Genomic DNA, 26077 nt, shown 5'->3' with positions numbered 1-26077 from the left:
GTAGTGTTGTTCCATAGAGGAAAAGATTTAGGCTAGAAATTGGGAGACTGTCATTATTGTCATTGTCATTATTGTCACTTCACCTCTGTGAGCCTCATTTCTTCACCTGTAAAATGCAAGACTTTTTAAGCAGTCTTTTGACCCTGTTAGGACTATATCAAGAACAGTTAATTCAGTTTAGAGAAGGACCCTGTTATATTATACACATATATAATATATACATGCTCTGTATACTCTATATAGAGAACAGAAATCACCTTTGTTATAAAATACCTAGTACACAGATCAAGTTTTTAAAAAATACAGAAAAAATATCTACCTCCAAGTCTAAGCAATACTGACTTTTGAAATCTGAAGTAGCCCCGTTTACCTGTAACCTCATGGGAGATTTTCTTCTGGAAGAGAGGTAACAGAAGTGCACCTGCTGTATTTACCCTGCTAGTCTGAAGAAAAAGTGGTGGGAACTATTTAAAGACTTAGATAATTTTATAATTGTGAATGTGCTTGCACTTCTGTAAGATAAAAGCAGGTTTCCTGGATAATTAGGCTTGTCTTCATTATATACATTGATCTAGCCCTATTGAACAAGAATTTCTATTTCCTTATTTGAGTTGTCAAGTTGTCTATACTAAACTTAATCCCAGGCAATAGGGTTTTATAGGAAAAGTCTCCCTGTGACTAAGCACTAGAGTAGATAATGTAACAATTTGTTTTCCTTCTGGAATGCATTTTAAACCAGGAAGAGACGTTTCTGTCCTACTTGAACCCAGCTTCACTCTCCTCCCGGGCGAAAGCTGAGAGGCCTAGGTGTGTCTGCTCTCAGTTAACTAAAGTCACGTGGTGGTGGGCCCCGCCCCCCCCCCGGGCGAGGTGGGGGCCAATGGCCGCCCCCTCTCCCCCCCTCGGCTAGTGGGAGCCGCCTGGCAGGGGGGGGGCCCCGCCCCCCCCCCGGGGCCCGCTTGGCTGTGGCCCCGCCCCCGAGCCCTGGGGTCGGTGCCTGCTGCCCGCGGCTCTCAGAGGCGTCTGCTACACCGCAGCGAGAGGCATGGGCACGTGGCTGCCGAGGGTGGCCGAGCTCTGGGAAGAAAAGCCCGTGTGCCTCTGCCTAGTGTCGCTACGGCGCTGACTGGGTGTGGATTGATTGGAAAGGTTTGAGGGAGTGCTTGGGAAGCATGGTGGCACATGATGAGAGTGGGGGTCTCCTACCTATTAAAAGGACCATCCGAGTCCTAGATGTCAATAACCAGTCCTTCAGAGAACAAGAGGTAAGACTTTTAAGAGAAACATTAGGCAAAAGGAATGTTTTCTAACTCCACAGAGCTTTTAAGATTTTTAACAAGGTATTAACAGTACAATTTGAAACTTTTGATCTTGTTTTTAAAATGTATGTTCTTGATTTATGTGCAAGCTTGAAATGTGTTTAGGGACTGTGGTCTAAGTTTAAATAGTTTATACATAGCATAGCTCGAGTGTACACAGCTTTTATACAAAAAGAAAAAGATTTTAAATGTGTGTTACTCTGGTTACATTTGTCACGTTTCCGATGCTTAATATAGTTGTCGTTGTTTTTTTTAACTTGAATTTATATCATTGAGTCTTAGAAACTACCTTAATGGAGCAAGAGGAAAAGAATTCTGTTCTTGTAAATCAATACTAGTGAACAAATTGCACCTAAAGTGCAGTCTGACCTGGTGTCCTGGTGTCCGTTTTTCTTCCATCTGATGAGTTCACTGTATGCCACTTTTTTCTTCAGAAAGAGACATGTTAGAATATTTAAACCAATGACTCATTATTTTTACCCTCCTTGCTTTGTCTGAAGTGATTGTTTTTTTTTTTAGTCTTTATGAACATTTATCAATATAAATCAAATTATGCCATTTTATGTAATCTTGATTTACTGTTGTGTGATATTCTGTTTATACTATGTATTTTAATATATACTACATTGTCACTTATATGCTAGGAATAGTGTTCCTGCATTCAGTTAACTGTGTATCTCTTGATTGTGGTAATGGTTTCCATCTCTGTACACAGGTCAAAACTTACCTAACTGTGCATTTTAAATATGTAAAGCTTATTGTATACCCCAGCAAAGTTGCTTGTCATGTGTACACATAAACACACCTTTTGGTAGTTAAAACAGCTGCTGTCTTCAGGAGGTACACTTTTATTTGGTGTGGTGTGGCTTTCGTTTTTGTTTCTTGGTTTTGGTCTTTGCCTGTGTGTCTCGGTCTTCTCAAAATGTATAAGCATTTGCTTTGAGTAGAGCAGTAATCCACAGTCACTAGTGTGAGTCCTGCAGCTTATCATCTGTTGGGCCCATAGAAACTGGCCTTTGTTTAGTATCAGGCATGAGCTGTGTTTCTGCCTTACCTTGATTTCTAAGTTAAGAAAACTAGGAATGTTGTCAGGGTTTTAGATCTAGTGACACAGCTCTAAATAATTTGGGTATTTCTAGAAAAGGAATACATCCCATGTGATCATAACTTATTTTTATCTTTTTAAAAATAACTTTTATTTTCTTTTGATTTTAAAGGTTTTGCTAAGTAGGAGAGAAGATTATTTATCTATTATAACTCAGAGGAATAGACCCAGGCGCATACTGGTTATTTTATTCAGTGTCTTGATATGATTGGTTATAGAAGAGACCCTCCTAAAATATGTTCTGTAACTGGCATCATTAGACGAAAAAGCCTTTCTATGAAACACTGAATTCTCAACAGGATTTTTCCATGTTATTGCGGTTAGGTATAAGGGATAACCTGAAAAATACTTTAAATTATTCTCAACAATTTTGTTTATAGATGTCCAGAAATTTTTAAGGCATAAAATGTAACTACGAGTGGATTACTAACATTAGTTAATACCCTGATCTGTGGGCAGATTGCTTATAATAATGCATGTGACTGCCTAGCTAACCTAGATAGTCTAATTAAAAATTAACCTAAATTAACAACATAAACTTATGTTAGAGGGTGTTGGACTTTTTTTTCCCCTCCAAGTGAACTTTAGCCCTGGTGAAAGGTTCCCTGCAACAGAAAAATCATTGAGCATGGAAAGCTTGTTGGCATTCTTTGTTTATTCCTATGGATTTTTGGATTTTTTTTAATTTTATGTATGTATGTATGTATTTATTTATTTATTTTTGAGGAAAGTATGATTCCAGTATCCATATCTGTTCTTTAAGCTTCTTGAATTTGCCATAACACGTTTCCAGGACTCCAAGGTAAAAATAAACAATACTAGCAGCGGAACTATGGGTGCCTTCCATTTGGTGGTGGTTCGTATGCGCTTATTCCACTCACTCTTCATCGCCTCCAAATGCTGCATCTGACCTATCTAAATATTGTATTAGGAATCTGTTTTGTGACTGCAAATATTTAGGTTCTTAATAGTCAAACCAAGATTATTAAGATAGTTCATGTGGACCTCTAAAGAAAACTACTTTTGGTTTCAGCTCACATGGGCCAATTCCTAACCTGTATTCTGAGAGACACAGATTTTTGTCCCAATCTTGTAGGTGGCCTGTGAATGCCTAATCCATGTCACTTTTCCACAGAAGTTGCATGTATGAGTCTGCTTTCACATAGTATATGTATCCTGAAATTAGTAGCAGCATTACACCTTCACATTTCGTAATCACACTTTTTGTTATTTTAGTCATTAAAATTGCTCATACTTTTAAAATATGTATACTAAAAGTTTGTTTTGTATTTACCAAACATTCTTCACATATGTCCTTTGAGTGAGGCAGGAAAGTTACCACCATTCAGTCCCCAAAAGTATTTGCAAAGTGCCCTCCTCCTTTCACTCCCTCTCCCAACCTGTATTTCCTGAGTAAGCATCATACTTCCCAAGACATCTTAGATTTGATAAACTCTGAAGAGTAGCATTTCCTTTGTGGAGAAGTGAGATTATCGTTGGATTTTTAAAGGACTGTGGAACATATTTAACCACCAAATACCTCTTGGCATAATATGCTGCCACCCTAAAGAGACCACATCAACAAAACCCATGTTCGTTTCAGAAGTATGCTTTAGATAAATTTACATTCACTTATCTAAATCTAAATTCTGTAGTTTTAAAATATCACATAATTTTGAGTTACCAGGAAGTTAGTAGTTGTACAGTAACTGGTCCTATAAAGATAAGAAATTTTTATCGTTAATTTGATTTTATGTGATAAAATAGATATCAAAAATGTATTTCCTGCTAACTAAATTTCCCATTCATATTCATTGGGAAAAGCACCTTTGCAAAGACTTTTAAGTTGAAATTAAATATTGTATTTTCTGGGAAGTCAAATTTGTTATGCATGAAACAAGGAAGAAGAGTTAACCTCTGTTCCCAAAAAGCAGAACGGAACTTTCTGACAACTGCTTTGTTCCAGTGAAATGTCGGCATTTCTTACTCTGTGAGGTAATCCTATCTTCAGTCCAACAGGAGACTCTTTGTGCTGTCTTTACTAAATGGAAAGGAATGCCTGTGCTGGCCCCTGCACACGCGTGTGTCAGTCAGTCAGCACAGATGTACGTGGGGGAGGCATCCACACATGTCCTCAGAAGCACGGCGTGTGCCATCTTATTACATATCTCGAAGGTTTCTTTTGCAGTTCATTTATATTCAAAGTTTTACTTTGGAGTTGATTATTTGGTATGAGGGGTTGATCTACAACTCTGCCTCTTAAAGCCTTCAAATTTCTAAATTCTCTTTGATTATCTACCAAGTTTCCTTGATAGTTCGCATTCGTTTCTGATACATTTAGGAGCTTTAATGAGTCTAATTGTTTCTTTGGATATTCAAATTTTTTACATTTCTTTCCAAATGTTAACTTTTCCTGTCAGTTTATTCTTAAATTATTAATTAAAAAAAAATTTTGTTTACCCAAACCAAAAATGGTCAATATAGTCTTCAGTTGTTTAAAGGCATTATTTTTACTCATTTTCTATACCCCTTCCTTTTTATATTACTTTAGTCATGTCAAAGAATTTTTAGAAAAAGTTGCTTCTTCTGTTATTTTTAAATGATGTCTTATTTTTCAGTGATAATTTTAATATAATTTTAAATTATATATCCTCCTGGATTCTCATCAAAATTATTTTGTCAAGTATGCCACAATTGTCAGAGGCACAAAATACAAATAGTTGTGCTCCATAGACGTTATAAAGAATAGACCTGCTAGTTTTATGATCTGGCATTCTTCATTTCAGTAACCGTGTGAGTTACCTACTAGTACGCCTCCATTTTTCTAGCGATAAAATCAGAATAATGCAATTTTTATTAAGTTTCAAAATCCTTGAATAAGTGATGTGTTTGCTATATTATTATTTAAAAGCACTAACATGTAGAATCGTAACTATTTCTTCTCAATTTGTGTATACCTTTCCTTTAAGTTAATAAATTACTGAGAGAGGATCTAATTATTTATGAATCTCAGTGTTTATGTAGTAAATGGAAATATTCCTAAAATATGTTAGTAATAGCTCAGACTTAATATGTGCCGCACTGTTTCAAGCCCTATTATTCATTTAATCTTCACAACAACTTCATAAGAGAAGTGCTGGTATTAGCCCCATTTTACAGATGAGAAAACTGATGCCGAGGGTGTGCCCTAGCAAGTGTTAGAGCTGGGATTTGTGCCCAGATTGCAGAGCCTGGGTGCTCTTTTAACTCCTCCCTGCCTTGGCTTTACTGTTTTTCAGCCCATTCCAGTGTCAGACATGTTTATTGAAGGGTCCTATTTTCTAACGGAAGTGATTAAGAATTAAATGGTGGCCGGGCGCGGTGGCTCAAGCCTGTAATCCCAGCACTTTGGGAGGCCGAGACGGGCGGATCACGAGGTCAGGAGATCAAGACCATCCTGGCTAATGCGGTGAAACCCCGTCTCTACTAAAAAATACCAAAAAAAAAAAACTAGCCGGGCGAGGTGGCGGGCGCCTGTAGTCCCAGCTACTCGGGAGGCTGAGGCAGGAGAATGGCGTGAACCCGAAAGGCGGAGCTTGCAGTGAGCTGAGATCCGGCCACTGCACTCCAGTTTGGGCGACAGAGCGAGACTCCGTCTCAAAAAAATAAAAATAAAAATAAAAAAATAAAAAAAAGAATGAAATGGTATAATGTCTGAGATTTGCTTTAAAATAGTTAATTAGGGACAAAAATGAAACAAATTGTTATACCAGACACTGTGGAGGCCGCTTGATAGACACATGGGATCCATTATGCCATTCTCCACTTTCATATATGTTCAAAAATTTTCATAACAATAAGACTTTTTTTAAAAAAAAGTTGTTCTCCACATTAAACTAAAAAGTTCTATTGGATTTTAGGATGTAATTTCCTTGTTTGAATTTTAATTTTTCCCCTAATGGAAATATTTGGCCTTTCTTATGCACTTACTATTTTTTGAAAAGTTACTGCTACTCAGTAGAGTTCTTACTGTTTTGACAATGAAGAACAACTCTTATTTTCATGTTTCTGTATTTTATAATGTATAAAAATTGTTTTGTGAGAGGGCTTTACTTTGTCCAAGTTCGTATGAAATCATTGCACCTAAACATACATTTAGTGTCATCTGGTTTGTTTTTGTAGGAGCCAAGCAATAAAAGAGTTCGACCTCTGGCTCGTGTCACATCCTTGGCAAATTTAATCTCTCCTGTAAGAAATGGAGCTGTCAGACGTTTCGGTCAAACAATACAGGTAAAAAGAGAGAAGGCAGAGTGATGTAGTCAGGGGACTTTATAGAAGCCTGGAATTTGTATTTGTCCTTGAGCTGTACAAACAGGTTTGCATTATTATACTTAAACATAGTTTTCTTTTTGGAATATGCTACTAAGGAATATTGTTGCGGAACAATGTGTAACCTCGTTATATTAATTTGCATCTTATATCAGTGCATAGTCTTGGCTAGTTTTTATTCCCAAAAATGTAATTTTAGCTGATAAATATTTAAGATTGGTAGGTGGAAACTTGGATAAATTACTGTTTTCTGCATTGAGAAATTCTCAGAACTTTGTCTTTCTTCACTTTAAAAAAAAAGAAAATGGGAGTAATTCTGTTCTTCCTAATCTTATTTTCTCTTTTGTCCACTTTTTCTTTTTTAAGTCATTTACCCTTCGTGGTGACCACAGATCCCCAGCCTCTGCCCAGAAGTTTTCTAGCAGGTCAACCGTCCCAACCCCCGCCAAGAGAAGGAGCAGTGCACTGTGGTCAGAGATGCTAGACATCACCATGAAGGAGTCTCTCACCACCAGAGAAATCAAACGGCAGGAGGTATGCTGGCACTCAGCACCAAGACTGTATTTATTGGCCTGCACTTTAAAAAGAGCCGTTTTTTAAATACGTGTTTTCCCAAAAGAGCAGCAAATTGATACCGATGGCAAAATTAACTTGGATTTTTGTGTTTGAGCAACAATTCCTAATACATGGTGAACAAAACCTAATGATGGATGACGGTCAAATTAAACAACTCTAATAGGGTAAAATTACCAAACATATGGCAGCCTTTTATCTGAGATTCCATTCTGAATTACAATTTTCAGACTGAGTTTGGTTTTTAAATGCCGTTCAGAACATCAGATAATGTGATTATCAGTTGTATATAATTTTCCTTTCTCGAAGGAATGACCTCTGATGTTTGCTGGATGTTTTTAGGCAATATATGAAATGTCCCGAGGTGAACAGGATTTAATTGAGGATCTCAAACTTGCAAGAAAGGTCAGTAAATAACTTTTTATCAGATGCCCTAGTTTTTAAAAATTAAGTTTCACAAAATCTAAAGGATAGTTTTCTTAACCTTTAGAAGTGGAAAAATAGAAAATATCTACTGGTGAATACATTTTTTTAGATGGAGTCTAGACATATCCTCAAATACAAGTATTAGTAAGAGAGTTTATTTGGGGATTAATACATACTAATTTATTTTATGTGTAGCAAACAGAATCCACGCTAGCTTTTATATAATTAGTTATCTTTGTTTCCAAGTATAGATCCCTCATGTTTCCCTCACGTGATCTCTCTGTGACACATTTCTCTCCTCTGACAGGCCTACCATGACCCCATGTTAAAGTTGTCCATCATGTCAGAAGAGGAACTCACGCATATATTTGGTGATCTGGACTCTTACATACCTCTGCATGAAGGTTAGACGTGCAACTTAATTGTCATTAAATCTAAAGAGCAATAACGCACGTAATTTTCAGTCTAAACTTCTAATGTAGTGCTGACCTATTTTTTAAATAAACCTGTTAATGGTGTTTATGCTTTTTTATCACTTCAGATTTGTTGACAAGAATAGGAGAAGCAACCAAGCCCGATGGAACAGTGGAGCAGATTGGTCACATTCTCGTGAACTGGGTATGTAGTGAGTTGTTGACGCCAGATACAGTTGCTTACAGATGTGCTATGTTGCAGTTTCTGATAAATATGAGATTGATTTGATCCCATAACTCTGTTCTACAAACACATAAGGCATTAAAACTAAACAAGTTTACAGTGACATAAGAAATTACACTCTGTTTAAAAAAAAAAAAAAAACTTCATTAATGCTATAGGTTGATTTGTGTTACACATATGTTCCTGCTTGGATAGAATTGCCACATTATGTGTGATTATCCGTTGCATTCTTTCACGTATGTTTAAGTGCGTGCCAGATGCTGGGCACTGTTCGAGGAGGAGTCGCTGGGAGTCAATGATGAAAGGCAGTCTCTGCCTTTATAGCCTAGTGAAGGAATAGCCAAGCACATAAACGGTCTCGGGGCTGGTGGCAAAAGACATTCAAGTGTCCTGGGTGCACAGACTGCCGGCGTCTGAGGTTGGAGGGGAGTAGAAGTCATGAGTCTTCACTTGGATTTAGCCAAATTACAAAAATTTGAAGAGCATTTTGATGATTGCTAAAATAATATTCAGCTTCCATTATTATCTGCCAGAAAATGTCCCCAGCTTGTTAAAACTCTCAAGAATAGCTGTACATTTTGTATTTCATGTTTGCAGGCTTCTTAATGTGCTAAGTTGTAACAGGAATACATCATACCTTTTCTTTTATTACTCTTCAGTTGCCGCGCTTGAATGCCTACAGAGGCTACTGTAGTAACCAGCTGGCAGCCAAAGCTCTTCTTGATCAAAAGAAACAGGATCCAAGAGTCCAAGACTTCCTCCAGCGATGTCTTGAGTCTCCCTTCAGTCGAAAACTAGATCTTTGGAGTTTCCTAGATATCCCTCGAAGTCGCCTAGTCAAATACCCTTTACTGTTAAAAGAAATTCTTAAACACACTCCAAAAGAGCACCCTGATGTTCAGCTTCTGGAGGATGCTGTGAGTAGTCCCTTAAGTGCGTGTTTTGTTTTTTAAGTTTATACATTAGGCTGCTGTAGAATGTTATCTTCTGAAGATGCTGCTTCACATCAGCACAGTGAATTGTTTTGTTGTTTGAAGTACCCAGTGCGTTAGTACACTGTGCACTAAGCAATAAGGAGATGTGTGTGCTGGACTTCGTACATTTTATATCTTAAGGGACAGGATTCTCATCTGATCTCACCTTTTCACCTTTGAACAAATCACTCAATTTGGCTAGGACTGTTTCTTGATCTATAAAATGAACAGACTGGCAGAGTTAACTGATTTCCGGAGCCCCTTCAAGCTTTAAAGTTCTTCCATTCCATATGACATTTTTGCCCTGCGGGAAGCAGGGTGAGTTAATAAACTGAAGCTACTCTGTCAATTTTATTTATCATTTTCAGATATTGATAATACAGGGAGTCCTCTCTGATATCAACTTGAAGAAAGGTGAATCCGAGTGCCAATATTACATCGACAAGCTGGAGTACCTGGATGAAAAGCAGAGGGACCCCAGAATCGAAGCGAGCAAAGTGCTGCTGTGCCATGGGGAGCTGCGGAGCAAGAGTGGACATGTAGGTGACTTCGCCGCCGCGGCAGAGCGGCCTTCCCTCCACCCCTTTAACTTTCACACGTTCATTATGAAGCAAGCTGGTAAGAGTAAAGTCATGACATGGTAAAAGAAGGTTGCCGATTTTAATTTTATATTACGAGCTTGATAAAGCCAACATTTGGTTTCTTTGACTACAGAATAAATAAGATGCCTTAAATGTCTCAGTGGAGAATCAGTAATACTTTATTTTTTAGTTTTGAAGCATAAATCAACTTGTTTGGCCAGGGGGTTCTTTCTAAATACAGTATTAGTTCCAAAATGTTTAATAAAAAAAATCCTTCAAAAAAAACTTTCAAGAGTTTATCTTATGCTTATGGAAGTGGTTTTTAGCATTACATAACAAATTTCTGAAGCAGATGGAATGAATGCAAATTTACTTTTAAAATGCTAATTATAAAAGTGCCTGCTAGAACTAAGTATAGTCATGGTATTTTTGTTTCATCATGGATTTTCAAAAACCCAATTTATAAGTTGGAGTTTTGTTTAAAAAATTTGAAATCTGACATCTCTGATTTTTCCCTCATGAGGGAAAAATGTATAAAGGTATAAATTTGTGTGGGACAAAATAGAACCATTAATATTTTACCAGCTTGCATTTGTAATCCCTACTTTCTGTTAGAAAACTGTGGTATACAACACTAGTGTTTCAAGTCAATGTTACTACTAATAGGTCTTTGTGATGCAGAGCATTGACTTAGCTGCTGCTTAATCTGATATTACGTACCAATAAGAAACGTTTTATTTATTCTAAGATTGGAAAAACTTTCCAAATAGAACATGCATAGCCTTGAAATCACCATCTTTATGATTACTAGATTTGTCACTTAGAGAGATCTTCGAAAAATAAATCTGATGAAATTAATAATGTCAAGTTATTTTAGCAATATATTTCAGTCACTTAAAAACACAAGTTTCATATTTAGAAAGAGTTTGTTTCCCATTTCTCCAGAAACTTTACATTTTCCTGTTTCAAGACATCTTGGTTCTGACTCGGCCCGTCACACGGAACGAACGGCACTCTTACCAGGTTTACCGGCAGCCAATCCCAGTCCAGGAGCTGGTCCTAGAAGACCTGCAGGATGGAGATGTGAGAATGGGAGGCTCTTTTCGAGGGGCTTTCAGCAACTCAGAGAAAGGTAAAATGCAGGCCTTAAAATAATGTAAAGAAATAGAAACTCAGAACTGAAGTGAATTTAGTTTTTGCCTTTAAGAATTCTAGAGATGAAATGGCTCCATTGTCCTATACTTGTCACACCCATTGAGTTGTCCAGGCCTTCCCAGCTCGAACACCTGCAGGTGTATCTAAGAAATAATGCATAGGCTTATATATTCACATTGACATAAATAAATTGCCATAAATTGACAGTCATGTTAAGATTGTATGACCACTTTGGAATAAACCTTTTTTTAGCCTGATTTCTTCTTTTTTTTTTTCAGCTAAAAATATCTTTAGAATTCGCTTCCACGACCCATCTCCAGGCCAGTCTCACACTCTGCAAGCCAATGACGTATTCCACAAGCAGCAGTGGTTCAACTGTATTCGGGCGGCCATTGCCCCCTTCCAGTCGGCAGGCAGTCCGCCCGAGCTGCAGGGCCTGCCAGAGCTGCACGAAGAGTGTGAGGGGAACCAGCCCTCTGCGAGGAAACTCCCAGCCCAGAGGAGGGCATCTGCAGTTTCCGGTGTTACTCAGGTAGAAGTTGACGAAAACGCTTACAAATGTGGCTCTGGCACGGAGATGGCAGAGGACAGCAAGAGCTTACAGACACACCAGACACAGCCTGGCATCTGAAGAGCGAGGGACAAAGCCCGGTCTGGTGGCAAACGGAAAGAGACTTTGGTGTAGAGAAGGCTCTGTGTGTTCACTGGTGGAGAGACTGTTTGTTTATAAATGTACAGTTTTATTTTCTTGTAAGGGGAGCATTGTAGGATTACCTTATACCAGTTGTAACATTTTCATTGTTTTTGGTTGTTCCTTTTTCTTTTTTTAATGGCAGCTAAAGATATACAGATTACTGTTAAATTGCCTTTTTTAAAAAAAAAGATATTTTCTTGAATTATTTAGAACATGTAAGCCTGGTATTTTTAATCAAACAAAATATTTATGAAATGGGTTTTCTCTTAATTCTGGATTCATCATGGCTTTCTGACACCAATTGTAATATTTACAATATTCACCAAAACTTAGAATTTTGCAGATACTGGAATTCTGCCAGTGTTTCTTTGATAAGCCTTGCATGCAAAATTTGAAATTTTAACATTGGCACCCAAAACCTACATGGAATGTATGTCTGGAGTATTTCAAACTTTACGTTGAAACATAATTTCCTTGGAAAACAAACCATAAGCCTGAGGAGGTTTTTAATTTTATCAACTGGAATGCTTTCTATTAGTTTGTTTTTCACTGTACATTCCTCATTTTACATTCATTTAACCTGCCGATTATTTAATTTTTTTTATTGTAAAGTAGTTTTTAGCATTTGCTTTTATTTTTTTACTTTGATGCCTTTTCAAATTGGCATGTCTTTAAAGTATCTTTCTTCCTGATTAAAAATGTGTGTGTATGTGTGTGTGTGTGTGTGTATATGTATATATTTTTTTAATCACATTAACTTTACCAAGTGAAACCAAGCCATACTGTTTTTGAGCCAATTAAGAAAATTGCCATTTTTAAAGTGTAGCATTTCAGGGTAAAGATCCATGAAATGACTTGATGTATTCTAGACTACTGAAAGAAAACCACTTCAAAGATTTTGTTGAAAGTTTTAGTGTTGTCTGAAAAGCAAGAGGGAAGGTGATTGGTAGTGAGCTCAAAGAAAAAGAGAGAAAAAGAGAGTAGTTTTGTCTTCAGGGAACATGTCTGGTTGTGCCAGACATTTCACAAGCGTGAAAGGAGATAGGAGAAGCTCAACTGGAGGGCGTGTAGTAAGTTGTAGAAGGCTCGAGGGGACGTGGACTTATTTGCCTTGGTTTGCAATACCTGCAGATAATGAGTTTGAAAAGAAACAATGAAATGTGTTAAAAATTTGACCATATTAGATAAATTTTGGTGGATTTATTCATAAGATGGAAAAAGACTGGTGAATCTTTTATTACAAAATGTTTCTGTTAAAATGGGATCTCATCTTTGAAAGGGGGGAGGAAGAGTAAAAACCCGATTATAATGGTGATCAGTTCAAGTCAGTGTTGACTATTCTGTGAAATATATTTGGCCAGTGGAAATGATAATCAGAAAAGACTGTAAATAGATCCATCCAAATGATTTCTCTGTACAAATGAATGATACTATTAAAAAAAAAAAGCACACACATAATCACCCTGAAGGTTTCTTGCCTGGTGGCTATATTGGGGGCATTTGGCAAAATATGCTGGTGTGGCAAAGGAGGTAATGGTAAGCCTCACAAAAGTTAGTAGAAATTGTAGTTAAACCTTTGAAATTCATTGATGAATCAGTGAAAGGTAGATAAGTCTTGTGTTAGGAAATCTTTTAAGAACATGGTGTAATCAGACAGAGCAATTGTATTGAAGATAACTGAACACCTGTTACTTTCTGGATAGGATAGTAAGGGTAGTGGCAAAGCATCCTGATTAATTTCAGATTTTAAGTTAAGTACCTCAGGTTCTTGTCTTTGGAAATTCACATTAAAAAGTGTATATTACACTAATGATTGTGATCTGTAACACCAGAAAGCAAGATTTCTAATCATTTCTAGAGGTGTTGTGTAGAATAGTTACTCCAGAGTTAACCTTGATCAGCTTCTGGCATTTAAGAAGCAAGTAGTAGTTCAAGTGCTGTTAATGGAATGATGTTTTATTTAAAACTGTATCTTCCTTTGGTTCCCTCAAGGGTCAAAATAAGATCCAGTATCTAAGTCAATATATTAAAGGAATATTCTTCAGAAATAGCGCCTGTGTTTGAGAGCAGTCAGTGATTTAGCCCACTCGTTCTCAAACCTCTTCGGGCACCACAATCCCCAGAGGTGCCTAAAGAAAAAAAAAAAAAGTAACTGGGCCTCACCCCTAACATCCCCCCCTGCAACCCCACACACAACCATGTTACTGAGTCCAGACTGTGGGGCGTCGGGTAGAGGGCTGACCGTGGCTGTGTGCAAGCATCCCTCCTAGCAATTCCAGTGCTGTGAATTCCTCGGATCAGCACTGAGTATTCACTCATCTAGCCAGCCCGCTTTGGGTGACTGATACATAGCCAACATATAGCCACCATATTCTTCGTTTTTTGCCTTAACCTGTTCTGAGTCAGAGCTGAAGAGAGTCTAATTTCCCTGCCTTTTTACCTTTCTCCAGTGGGTGTGCTTACGTATTTTCAGCAAAGCAGAGTCTGCCCTGCAAATCTTAAACTCCATGGTCCATCTCAGGATGTGTGCGCGCACAGTGGTAAGGGAAACTGGGTCATCTTATTAGCCGTCCGTGGATCACAGGTAAATCACCCTGGGATCTATCCGGACGCAACTGACCCATGAGATGTGTTCAGCGGCTTGTGGTAGCTGGGCCTGCTTTGTTTTCAACGCTTTTCTCAGTATGCAGACAGCACGATATTTGTTTCAAATATATATGGCTATAGTGCTAGTAATTACTTATACAAGCATCAGAAAATGCCTAGTTAAGGCCCTCCTCTGGAAATGTTGATGACGGAGGCAGAAAGACCTAAAGTGGCAATGTTATAGTTTGTCTTCATCATACTCCCCACTTTATAAATTCCTGCCTATCCCTAGAGCTGAAACTGGCTAAGAAGTAAAAGTACACACTTAGGAGTCCTGGGGGTTCAAAGTACATGACATCTCAGCCTTCAAACGGACTTTAATTTTATTTATTTATTTTTTTGAGACAGAGTTTTGCTCTTGTTTCCCAAGCTGGAGTGCAATGGTGCAAACTCAGCTCACTGCAACCTCCGCCTCCTGGGTTCAAGTGATGTTCCTGCCTCAGCCTCCCAAGTCACTGAAATTACTGGCGCGTGCCACCACACCCGGCTAATTTTGTATTTTCAATAGAGACAGGGTTTCACCATGTTGACCAGGCTGGTCTTGAACTCCTGACCTTAGGTGATAAGCCCACCTTGGCCTCCCAAAGTGCTGGGATTACAGCCGTGAGCCATTGTGCCCGGCCCAAATGGGCTTTTTAAAATTGGCGTGAGAGAACACTGATGAAAGAGTAATACCCCTTTGTCCATGCAGTCTAACTCGGGTGGGAGGAACGTCCTCAAAAATAAATCTCCCTAGACCCAGAGAAATTTTCATTTTTTCTGCACTCAGCAATCCCCAGGACCAACAGCAAGACTGAAAACTTCTCCCAGATGGACGGTTACTCGGGTCCAGTTGTACTTACACTTAGAGCATGCGTATTTGAGATTCTCATAAAAGCTCTGGACCCTCTCCACCAGGAAAATGTGTGTACATCCACCACATGACTTCGGAGCTTCAGGGATATTCCCCAGACCTCCCTGTGGATGCAAAGTTGAGATCCTCTTGTCTGTCCTGACCAGGACTCCAGGGAACCTGCTGGGGAGCACGGATTCACTTTGCTCCTATGGGTTCTCCATGCACTGACATCACATTTGTTACATAAAGAAGAGTCAAAAACATTAATCTTTCACATTTCTCACTGGTCTGCTAAGTCACACTTGTGACACGCTTGGCCGTGCTGAATATGTTTCTTTGGGATAATATAAAAATATCAGGTATGCTTTTGTAAAGTACTTTCAATCTCATACCACATAGCCTTAGCTTCAGAGTACTTCCCTCTTCTAAGACCTGTTCACTCAAGAAATGCGCCTGTTTTCTTAGACGTTGGGCTGCTCGTGAGACGGATGAATGCAGACTTGAGTGAAACCAGGTGCCTTTCCTAAGCCTGGAATGACACTGTCCTGCACGGAGACGCACAGGTGTCTCAGGACAAGTGGGGCGTTAATTTAAAAGTGCTTGAGACAATTAGAGCTCATTAGGATAATGACTACCATGGACTGAAACATCGGACACATTTAAGCCTATCGCTACATAATGTTTCTTTACAAAATAAAAATGTTGATTTCCTTTGGAGTATCTCAGGAAACCAATGTAGGGCTTTGAAAACTGGTTAATAAAGGAAAATCAGGCATGTATCCTACCACTTCATCTGTGCGTCATCCCTCAGAGCAAGCAACCAAATAGCTAACATAGGGGAGATCCTCTGCATAGCAGTATCCCAGCTAATAAACGAAGGAATGGCAGAGTATCACCATCTCATAACCCTGACGCATTGAAAGGTCATCAGTAAGGGCACAGAACACACAGACCACTACCTCCCAAGGGACCTGCATCTCAGCTAAGTCCTGCCAAGGTCACACCTGAATCTGATCTCCAGGAAACTAAAACAAGCAGAATTTCTTCAATGAAATAGAAACTGGAAAAAAAGTCATAGATTCCCCTCCATCTCTCTAAGAGACCATTGCAATGCATGGCCCTCATTTAGAGCTAAATCAAACTTTAAATAAGAAAATATCCAGCACTAAGTGTATATTTAAAGTCAAGTGGTTACTGTTAGATTTTTGTGTTTAACAATGGCACTGTGATTAGAGTCATAGAGGCATTTACTGAAATGTTTATGGGTAAAATTGAATGACAATTGGGATTTTCTTTGAAATTACGAGGGAGGAGAATGGTTGGGACAGAAATGAAACAAGATTGGCCATAAGTTGGGAATCACTGAAGCTGGATCAGACACACAGAATTCATTATACTCTTTACACACATTTGTGTGTATATTGGGAATTCTTTACTAAAAAGGCGGAAGTTAAAAACAGTGTGGTGGCACACACCTGTAGCCCCAGCTACTCAGGAGACTGAGGTCGGGGGATCGCTTGAGCCCAGGAGTTGGAGCCATGACCCTGCCTGTGAATAGCACTACACAAAGCCTGGGCAACACACTGAGAAACCACTTTAAAAATTGAAAAGGAAAAAAAGAACTTGTGGAATTCCAGGTATCTAAAATGCTTCCAGTTCCTCAGCCTCCCCGCAGAATCCTCAGCCTTGGCTTTTCAAAATACTGCATTTGCTATCTACCATCTCACAGAAACTCAGACCTTCTGCCTGAATTTCACACTTGCTGTCCTCTCCATTACAACTTGGCGGTCGTATTAGACTACTCTGGATTCTGGCTTAATTAATACAGCCCCCTTCCTCCCTCTCCTCTCCTTTGCCCTGTATCTCTCTCTACCATGATTTGTTTCCTTTGCCAACACCTTTTCCTCTGCCACACAAACGTGGCTGCCACACTCCGTGTGAGCTGAGGCAATGAGAAGACACCGAGGAAGCTCCTCAGTCCCCCAAGGAAGCAATCCACGCAGCCTGGCCCTGAGAATTTCACCAAGAGTCAGTGCGCTAGCTGCATTACTATCTTCTAAGAAAGGAGATAGCGTTGCAATAACTGGAAATGTTTGCTGTTGAGTAGACCAGAAAGTAAGGCAAAATTAGCTAGATTCCGAGAAATCTGATAATCTCCCATAGAATCCAGATTCCTCAACAGCTGCTCCTGGGGACGGGGGGATGGGCTTTTGGTTTCCTTTCAATGGGCAGGACAAGCAGGGACAGATCTATCAAGTTAGACCTGGAAACCCACGTGGATCACTTAGTCTGATCCCCTTTGCCAGCTGAGGAACCTGAAATCTACAGACATCAAGTGAATTGCTCAAGATCAGGCAGCTGGCTTGTGGCAAAGCTGAAATTAAATGCATCTGAGTGCCCCTGTATTTGTTCTTCCTTCCCTCTTCCACCTTGTGCCACCAGGCACTGGCTTCTCCGCTCCCGTCCAACCTGCCCTCCCTCCAGCCTGAGATGTGCCCCCCCCTCCCCACTCTACCCTACCCCAAACTCCCAGGCCGTGCTCTAAATGCTTGGCTCAGTGACCCCCTCCCAGGGCAAATCAGCTCTTCAGCTGCAAGCTCCCCACCCCCGAATCTCCCCCAAGTACCACTATCCAGGGTCGGCCTCCTAAACCTGCACCCCCTTCCCCCTCCATCATCAGCTCACACGACTGCACTCCTGCCCAGATGTCCCTGCTCCCTTTGCACGCTGACTCCCCAGCTTCCTCTAGGCCACCCCCACCCCCACCTTCCTCTAAGTCACCCCCAACCCCAGCTCCCATTTTCAGCAGACTGCAGCTTGAATTGCCAGGGGTAATTTATTACCAAGGGTAAGTCATCAGATGCAACCTCAGCAGCACCTAGAACACCTTCTCCTCCACTCTTGGGCGCCAGCACACTCTCATCTCCTACCGCCCTTGCCTCTTCTCGCTTTGGACCTCTGCTCTTCCAGACCTCTAAATATTGGAAAGCCAGTTCCCAGATATCTTTCTTTATCTACTGGGGAGTTTGATCCATCCCATGGCTTTAACACTACCAACACCTGACAACTTCCACATTTACATCTCCCCGGTTCTGACCACTCCTCTGAGCTCCTGACTTGCTACCCAGATCCCACTTGACACGTCCTCTTGCAAGTCTAATGTGCTTCATGCTTAACAGGACCTGAGAGGACTCTAGCTTTTCCATCCTGAATCCTCTCCACCCCTGGTCTTCCACATCTTAGTAAACGGTGCCACTCTCCACCCACTCTTGATTCCACTACTTTACTCATGCTTCCTGACCACTCCATCAATAGGCTGTGTCACCTCCGTGATGCATTCTGAATGCTACCACTTCCCACCGCCTTCATTGTTCCAAAGAGTATTAGCTGCAGAAAGCTCTGCCTGAAGAATAGCAACAGCCTTTAACTGGTCTCCAAACTCTCACCATTCTTTAATCCATCCTCCATATAGCAGCCAAATGATCTTTCTAAAGCAAAAATTACATAATGATAAAATATCAATTTAGTAAAATATTAGAGCTTTAAAAATATTTTTTCTGATGCTAAAAGTTACACATTTTTATCATGGAAAATTAGGAAAATCAGGAAAGTATAAAAAAGAGGTTACCTCAATAGAATGAGAACATAAGCCACGGATTATGAGAAAATATTTGCAAAAGACATACCTGACAAAGGGCTGTTATCCACAATATACAAAGAACTCTTAAAACTCAACAATAAGAAAAATGACCTAATTAAAAAATGAACAAAAGACCTGAACAGACATCTCACTAAAGAAGACATACAGGCTTGGCACAGTGGCTCACACCTGTAATCCCAATACTTTAGGAGGCCAAGGCAGTGGATCACTTGAAGCCAGGAGTTTGAAACCAGCCTGGCCAACATGGTGAAACCCCGTCCTTACTATAAATACAAAAATTAGCCAGGTGTGGTGGCACAGGCCTCTAATCCCAGCTACTTGGAAGGCTGAGGCACAAGAATTGCTCCAGCCCAGGAGGTGGAAGTTGCAGTGAGCTGAGATTGCACTACTGCACTCTAGCCTGGGTGACAAAGTGAAACTCTGTCTCAAAACAAAAAAAAAAAAAAAAGAAGAAGAAGAAGAAGAAGAAATACAGATGGCAAATAGGCAAATGAAAAGATGTTCTACATCATATGTCATTAGGGAATTGCAAATTAAAACAACAGTGAGATAGCACTACACACCAATTAGAATGTCAAGTTCCAAAACACTGACAACATCAAACGCTGGCAAGGATGTGGAGCAACAGGAATGCTCATTCACTGCTGGTAGGAATGCAAAATGGAAGCCAGTTGGGCAGCTTCTTTAAAAAACTAGACATGCTCTTACCCTACAATCCAGCAATCTTGCTCCTCAGTATTTGCCCAAATTAGTTGAAAACTTATATCCACACAAAATCCTGCACACAGATGTTTGTAGCAGCTCTATTCATAATTGCCAAAACTTGGAAGGAACCAAGATGTTCTTCAGTAGGTGCTATGTATGGTCTGAGTGGGTCCATGAAAATTTATATATTGAAACTTAATGGTCAATGTGATAGTAGTAAGAAGTGGGGCCTTTACGAGGTGATTAAGTGATGAGGGCAGAGCCCTCACGGATGGGATTAGAGCCCTTGTGAAAGGGCTGGAGAGAGAGAGAAGATTCTTTCCCTTTCATTTCTTCTGCCATGTGAGGACAAAGTGTCCACCTCCTCCAAAGGATGCAGCGACAAGGCACCATCTTGGAAGGAAAGAGAGCAGCCCTCCCAGACACCAAATCTGCCAACAACTTCATTTTGGACTTTCCTGACCCAGAACTATGACACATGAATTTTTTTTCTCTATAAATTACCCAGTCTCCAATATTTCGTTATAGCAGCACGAACAGACTAAGACAGTAGTGAATGGATGAATGAACTGTGGGACATGCAGACAAGGGAATACAATTCAGCACTGAAAAGAAATGAGCTATCAAGCTGTGCAAAGACACAGAACACTGAATGCACATGACTAAGCGAAAGAAGCCCACCTGAAAAGCCCACTTCCTGTCAGACTCCAACTATGGGACATTCTGATAAAGGCAGAACTATGGAGACCGTGCAAAGATCAGTGGTCGCCAGGGGTTGGGGAAAGAAAGGGATGAGTAGGCAGAGCACAGAGGATTTTTAGAGCAGTGAAACAATTCAGTATGATCAGTATGATGCTCTCATGGTGGATCCATATCATTACACATGTGTCCAAACCCACACAATGTACAACACCAAGAATAATCCTTCAGGTAAACTGTGGACTCTGGGTGACAGTGATGTGGCCATGTGGGTTCATCAATTACAACAAATGCACCATCTGGTGGGGATGTTGATGGTGGAGGAGGCTTGAGAATTCTGTACTTAGCATTCAATTTAACTGTGAACATAAAACTTCTTTAAAATATAAAGTCGATTTAAAAAAAATCCGGACCCAGAAAAATAGATGGCATTAGTACACTTCCTTCAAGTCATATCTATGGAGATCAAAACTGGAATGATACCATACAAATTCTACAAAGGCTGAATGTAAATGCTTAGCAAAGCGGCCCAGGCTGTTTCATCTGGAGGTCTGGGCTGCAACCTCTCACTCTCAGATAACAACTACTTAGGAAAATTCTACATCTAAAGGCCCAGGAGCCTCAGGGCCCAACCCCAGGCCACCCTAACCTGTGCAGGTGAACCTTTCACTGGGGTGGGCGGGGAGCAGAGTTGCAAAAGAACCAGGTAAAAGGCAAGGACTGGTGTTTTCTTAAATCATAACCTCAGCAGCAGCACCCTGATCTGGGCGATGAGGGAACTTACAGCCTCTCCACCCTCCCCCAGGCAAGTCTGTGGGTATCCCTGGGATCTGCTCCAGGTAACCTGAAGTTGACCAACCTGGGGACAGATTCCCAGGTTGTCTTTGTATCTCCTCTTCCTGGCCTCATGGCAGAAAGGAAGCAGGTCGCCTGCTGCAGTCAGAAACACAGCCCTCTCTTCTCTCCAACCACTATGAAGTTGCCCAGAGCTGCAGCCCCAGACTCCTCCCCAGCACGGCTGAGCGATGAGATCAGGAGGGTCGGGCTGCAGCCTTCGGCTGGTGCATTTCTCTCTCCCCTGCAGGCCCCACTCTCCACAGTTCAAACCACAACTGTTCGTTGAACGTGACTTGAGAAGTTGGCGCCAGGCCTCCCTCCACGCCTGGAAACTGCTGCAGGGCTGGAGAAACATCTACTGTCTGACATCACTTACCTTTGCCAACTACCATCACAGGCCTTGCTGTCCCCACCCCTTAGGCAGACTCCTAGGCAGGTTCTCTTTGTCTTGGGCGATTTCCAGGTGTGAGCTCAGCCTTCTGCTCCCTACCCAAGGTGGGGGAAGGGAAGGGAAGGAAAGAAGCCAGGAGGGACTGACAAGGAGGGGAGAGGGAGGTCAGGAGGGCCAGGGCCCCCCAGGGCAACTCTGATAAAGGGGAACAAGACATCAGTGGGGCTGACGTAGCCTGCACGCCTCTCCTGTTTTCTACCACATTGCAAAACCTCATGCGTGCCTCCCTGTGCACCGGGCGGGGGGGGTGGGTAGGATTAGCAGAATGTCTCTGCCCGCTAGGACTCTATCATCCAAGACAGGCAGCTCTGAAACAGACAGACCACAGAGAGCGGCCTCAGCAGCTCACACACCACGCGTACAAATGAATAGATGGCGTGTTACTTTCCATCCCATCAAATGCATATAGATGTGGTGGCAGATGGAGCTGAAAGCTCAAAGCAGCCTTTAAACTTTCCAGCTCCAGCAGGCCCATGAGTCCCTCGGGTCCTTTGCAGCCTCCGCCGATCCCTCCCGGCAGGTAGTACACTCTTCCAAAACAAAGGAAAATGACACATGGGCATATAAATACACACGCGTACACACCCTAGCTGACAGCAAGTGGGGAGGGGGCCCGAAAGCCACGAAGCTATGTTCGCCTGCAGCGAAGGAGCGTGAGACAATCTTTTCCATGATGGAAACTATTTCTTTCATTCTGGCTGGCCCAACATTACACCCGGGTCCTCCAGGGCTGAGTCTCTCTAGAACTTTGTAATGAACTTCTTGGTTGCAGTAACAAACAAGTTAACCATTGACTTAACAGAATTTTTACAAAGCAGGAGAAATTTTTTGTTGTTTTGGAAGGTTCTGGAATGCGGGCATACTGGAGAAATGACACCCTAACTCTGGCAGTGCCCAGCACCTTGAGTCTTCTGACCAGCCAGGCCAAGCTATGCCTTTGCTCGCTGTGGTCCCTCTGCGTGGAGGGCTGTGCCTCCCCACCCCAACGCCCCCTGCCAGGATCCCCTGCACCCTTCCACGTGCAACTGAGCCTTCCCTTCCCCAGGCAGCCTTCCCTTCCCCAGGCAGCCTTCCCTTTCCCGGGCAACCTTCCCTGAGTCCCTGGGAAGCCCATTCTTTACTGGCTGGGCCCCACCCCATGCTCTGGTCTTGGTTCCTGCCCCTCAACATCGAACACTTCCCAGGTTGGTTGTCGCCCTCTCTACAAGTCTCCAAGTCTATTGGTCTGTGTGTCCTCCTAAACTACCACTTTGTGTGACACAGAATGTGTTCAAACTTGTTTGCTGAGTGAGCTGTAAAGACTGACTGATTTCAGCTCTGCATGAGCCAGAGTCCATGGCTCAGTGAACAAGCTGCTCAGGGACTCAGAGCCTCTCAGACCCAGCATTCCAGGAGCCAGCCTTCCAGGAGGCCTCAGAGGACCTCACTTCCCAGGATTCACACGCTTCCCACAAGGTGTCAGGGCTGGTACCTTAGAGCAAGGCCAACAGAGTAAGAAAAAAGTGACAGAATGTGACTTCGGAGGTTACGCCATAAGAGACATTTCTGCCTCTGCTTACCCTGTCCAGGACCTCCTGCTCTAGAGGAAGCCAGTGTTCACAAGGATCCTTGAGCTGCCCTGCAGAGAGGTACAAGACAAGAGAAACTGAGGCCTCCCACAGACAGCCAGTACCCACTGCCTGCTGCAGGAGGCAGCCCCGGTCAAGCCTTCAGATGATGCAGCCCCACCTGCTGCTCTCTGGCTGCAGCCTCATAGGAGATGCTGAGACAGCCATCCAGCTGAGCACCCCCAGAGAAATGGGGAGGAATGCCTGTTTATTGTGCTTTGAAGCCTCGATTTTCATGTAGTCTGTTGTGCAGCAATGGGTAAGGACTCCAAGTCCTGAAAGTTGGCTAGGTTGTCACTATGGTGTGTGCCACTGGGAAAACCAGGCCAGAAGGAGCTCATCAGACCTCTCGAATTTGGCCCAAACCAGAGAGAATAAAGAAGCAAATCTCAAGAAGAGGCACCAAGACCTCATTCGCTGAGGCCCAAAACAAAGGAGCAGGCCAAGCAGGCCACATGAACACTCATCAGTCATCGCTTGCAGTCTGAGGCCTGAAGCTGACTGCCCTCTGTTCTTGGATCCCATGTCCCAGGGGACACCAGCAAATAAGCTGACCTTGAATGTCCCCATCTTACTCAACCTCGGTTCATTTCACAGCAGGGGAAACAGACCCGGGAGGGAATCAGTGCATGTCTAGCAACAGCTCCTGGGCGGCCGCGGACGTAGGGACAAGCACAGTTCCTGCCTCCAGCTCAGTGTGGGCCCCACTGCTGCCCTGGCCACACAACGGGCAGTGTGGAACTCAGTCACTTCTCCTCCTTTCTCCGTCCCACTCCCTCCCTCCTCCTTCTGTCTCTTCTTCCTCCCCCCTCGTCTCTCTTATACCAGAATGCTTCTGATCATCCTAATCCCCATGCATAACAACAGTGCAGGCTTTGCCAGATGCACGAGGGTCATGGTTCAATAGAAACACAGTGAGAGCCACCGCCGATTCACACCCACTGTCTCACCCAGCCCTTCTCCTGCTCTCCGCAAGGTGCAGGAAAAGAACCGTAAGTGGAGGCCAGCAGCCCACAGTCTGTCCCTTCCTCCCAGCCTGGCTCTGTCCTGCACGGAGAGGCCTCGCGTGTGCCCTGCCCTCAACCCCATGTCTGTCCACGTGCCCTACACCGCACACAGCCAGTCCCACAGTCAGAAGCAAACACAGGAAGGGAATTCCAGCTCCCTTCAACCCCCGCCAGAAACACATTCTAAAAGTGGGGTGGATGCTCTGGCCAGCATGACCTCGTGCCCCAGCAGGCCCTGGCCTCAGGGGATGTGGAAGGGCTGGAAAGGCCCCTACGGCCTCCACAGTGAGGGCCACTGGGAGCAGAGGCCCGATGTCCAGGTCTCAGGAGAGGACTTTTCCAGGTACTTTAAACACGACCCACTATTTTATTTAATCCTCATGATGATTGAAGGTTTGAGGCTTCAGGGATGTGCTCAAGGTTGCCCGGTGGGCGGCAGAGCCAGGGGCCACACACAGCTCCGCCTGGTCCCACAGGCAGTCCGGATGCTGAGCCTTCCAGGTGCTGAGGCCAATGGAGTGGGGCAGGCGGCCCGGCCCATGCCCACAAGGGAGGAGAGGAGGAGAAGAAAGAGGCTTAGGATGGAGTCACTGCCGGGCCCTACCATGCCACTCAAGCCCAGAGTCCCGGGACGGATCAGGACAGAGGGGCCAGAGACAGGGCTCTCAGCCAGGAATGCAGGCAGCCACGGGACTACGGGGATAGCCCAGGCCTGGTACCCCTGGCCCATCCTGCTGCTGATCCATTCTGCTTCAGGTCCCAGCATGTGTGGGCAGCCACAGGGCCGCGGGCAGACAGGCAGGGTCTCCCTCACGGAGGCCCTCCGTTGATCTGCAAGGCCCCAGGTCGCCAGCCTCCAGGGAGAAACTCCTCCATGGTTCATCCGTGGGTTTACTCTAGAAGGAGAAGCAAACTTCCTGGAAGTGACGGAGCAGCAGCATCTCTGGCCCTTCCAGGGCCCCGCTTGGTGCTACTTTACTTGGAAGGCCCAGAGTTGCGTCAGTGGCTGCAGTGACAAAGCCCAAGGGAACAAACAGTCCAGAGGACACCCTCCTCTGCCTGTGCCTACGGCGGCTGGGAGCCAGGGCACGTGTGAGTGGACAGAGGTGAGTGGGTCCCACCAAGCCTGTGCCAGGCAGGACAGTGTTTGGCGCAAACGTTGGCAACACGGTGGCTGGAAGGAGCCTGTGATCATCACCCATTTTTCCCAGTTTTAATTCCATGCAATCCCCATGATGCTCTGTTGCTTCCATTTACTAACGTTATTTTCATTAATATAAGTAAGCTCTTGTTGTCTGTTTCTGCATCACAAGGAAATGGCCAGAGAGATGTTTTCTCTGAGTTTCAGGGTCGGGCTGGAATGGTCTGACTGCAACTCACTGGCTGGGTAGTTTTGAAATCTACTCTGGGAAGCTTGGAAGGCATTAGCAGACATCTCAAAGAGATGGCAGGGACCCTCCGCAGCTGAGTGCCCCAGTCCCTTGCCAAGCGACTGGGATGGGGCATGAGGATTACATGTCAAGGTGCCGTGGACAGAGATAGCAAATGGGGGCTTCAAATATTAGCCCCCAGTCAGAAGCTGCAACCCCCATGCTCTGCTCAGAGCAGCTGTGATCCAGCTCTGACTCCCATGGGGCGAAGTCCTGGGGATTAACTGACTTAACTGTGCTGAGCAGTTCTCCCAGGAAAGTCCGGGAGGCTGCTCATCTTAAGTCCGTGTTCCAGATCTGAATTCAGGAATAAATTTACAGTAACCCATAACCACTTCTCTCTGGGTCCTTCTCACATGACCTGATTTTTTTTTAAGTGTTTCACTGCTGAAATGTTTGAAGTCCAT

At 42.9% G+C, this 26077-nt stretch overlaps 1 protein-coding gene across 2 annotated transcripts in view; it reads left to right on the top strand.

The window, feature by feature from the left end:
- The window catches only part of NET1 (neuroepithelial cell transforming 1), a 47401-nt gene extending 34151 nt beyond the window's left edge, over positions 1–13250 (top strand). Inside the window, exons 1-10 of one of the 2 annotated variants that reach the window (XM_011957076.1) lie at positions 960–1265; positions 6586–6693; positions 7099–7266; positions 7648–7710; positions 8039–8135; positions 8273–8349; positions 9048–9305; positions 9731–9901; positions 10889–11075; positions 11377–13250. In XM_011957076.1, the coding sequence (XP_011812466.1) occupies positions 1173–1265; positions 6586–6693; positions 7099–7266; positions 7648–7710; positions 8039–8135; positions 8273–8349; positions 9048–9305; positions 9731–9901; positions 10889–11075; positions 11377–11729 (1575 nt within the window). In that variant the 5' untranslated portion in view covers positions 960–1172 and the 3' untranslated portion in view covers positions 11730–13250. Of the gene's footprint in view, positions 1–959; positions 1266–6585; positions 6694–7098; positions 7267–7647; positions 7711–8038; positions 8136–8272; positions 8350–9047; positions 9306–9730; positions 9902–10888; positions 11076–11376 lie in introns of those variants that run through there. The other variant, XM_011957075.1, reaches the window with a different exon arrangement.
- Positions 13251–26077: the final 12827 nt, after the last annotated feature.

The sequence above is a fragment of the Colobus angolensis genome, unplaced genomic scaffold (assembly GCF_000951035.1).
Source record: "Colobus angolensis palliatus isolate OR3802 unplaced genomic scaffold, Cang.pa_1.0 Scaffold432, whole genome shotgun sequence".
NCBI lineage: Eukaryota > Metazoa > Chordata > Mammalia > Primates > Cercopithecidae > Colobus > Colobus angolensis.
The sequence above is the reverse complement of the archived record's forward strand: the minus strand, read 5'-3'. Positions and strand labels throughout refer to the sequence as shown.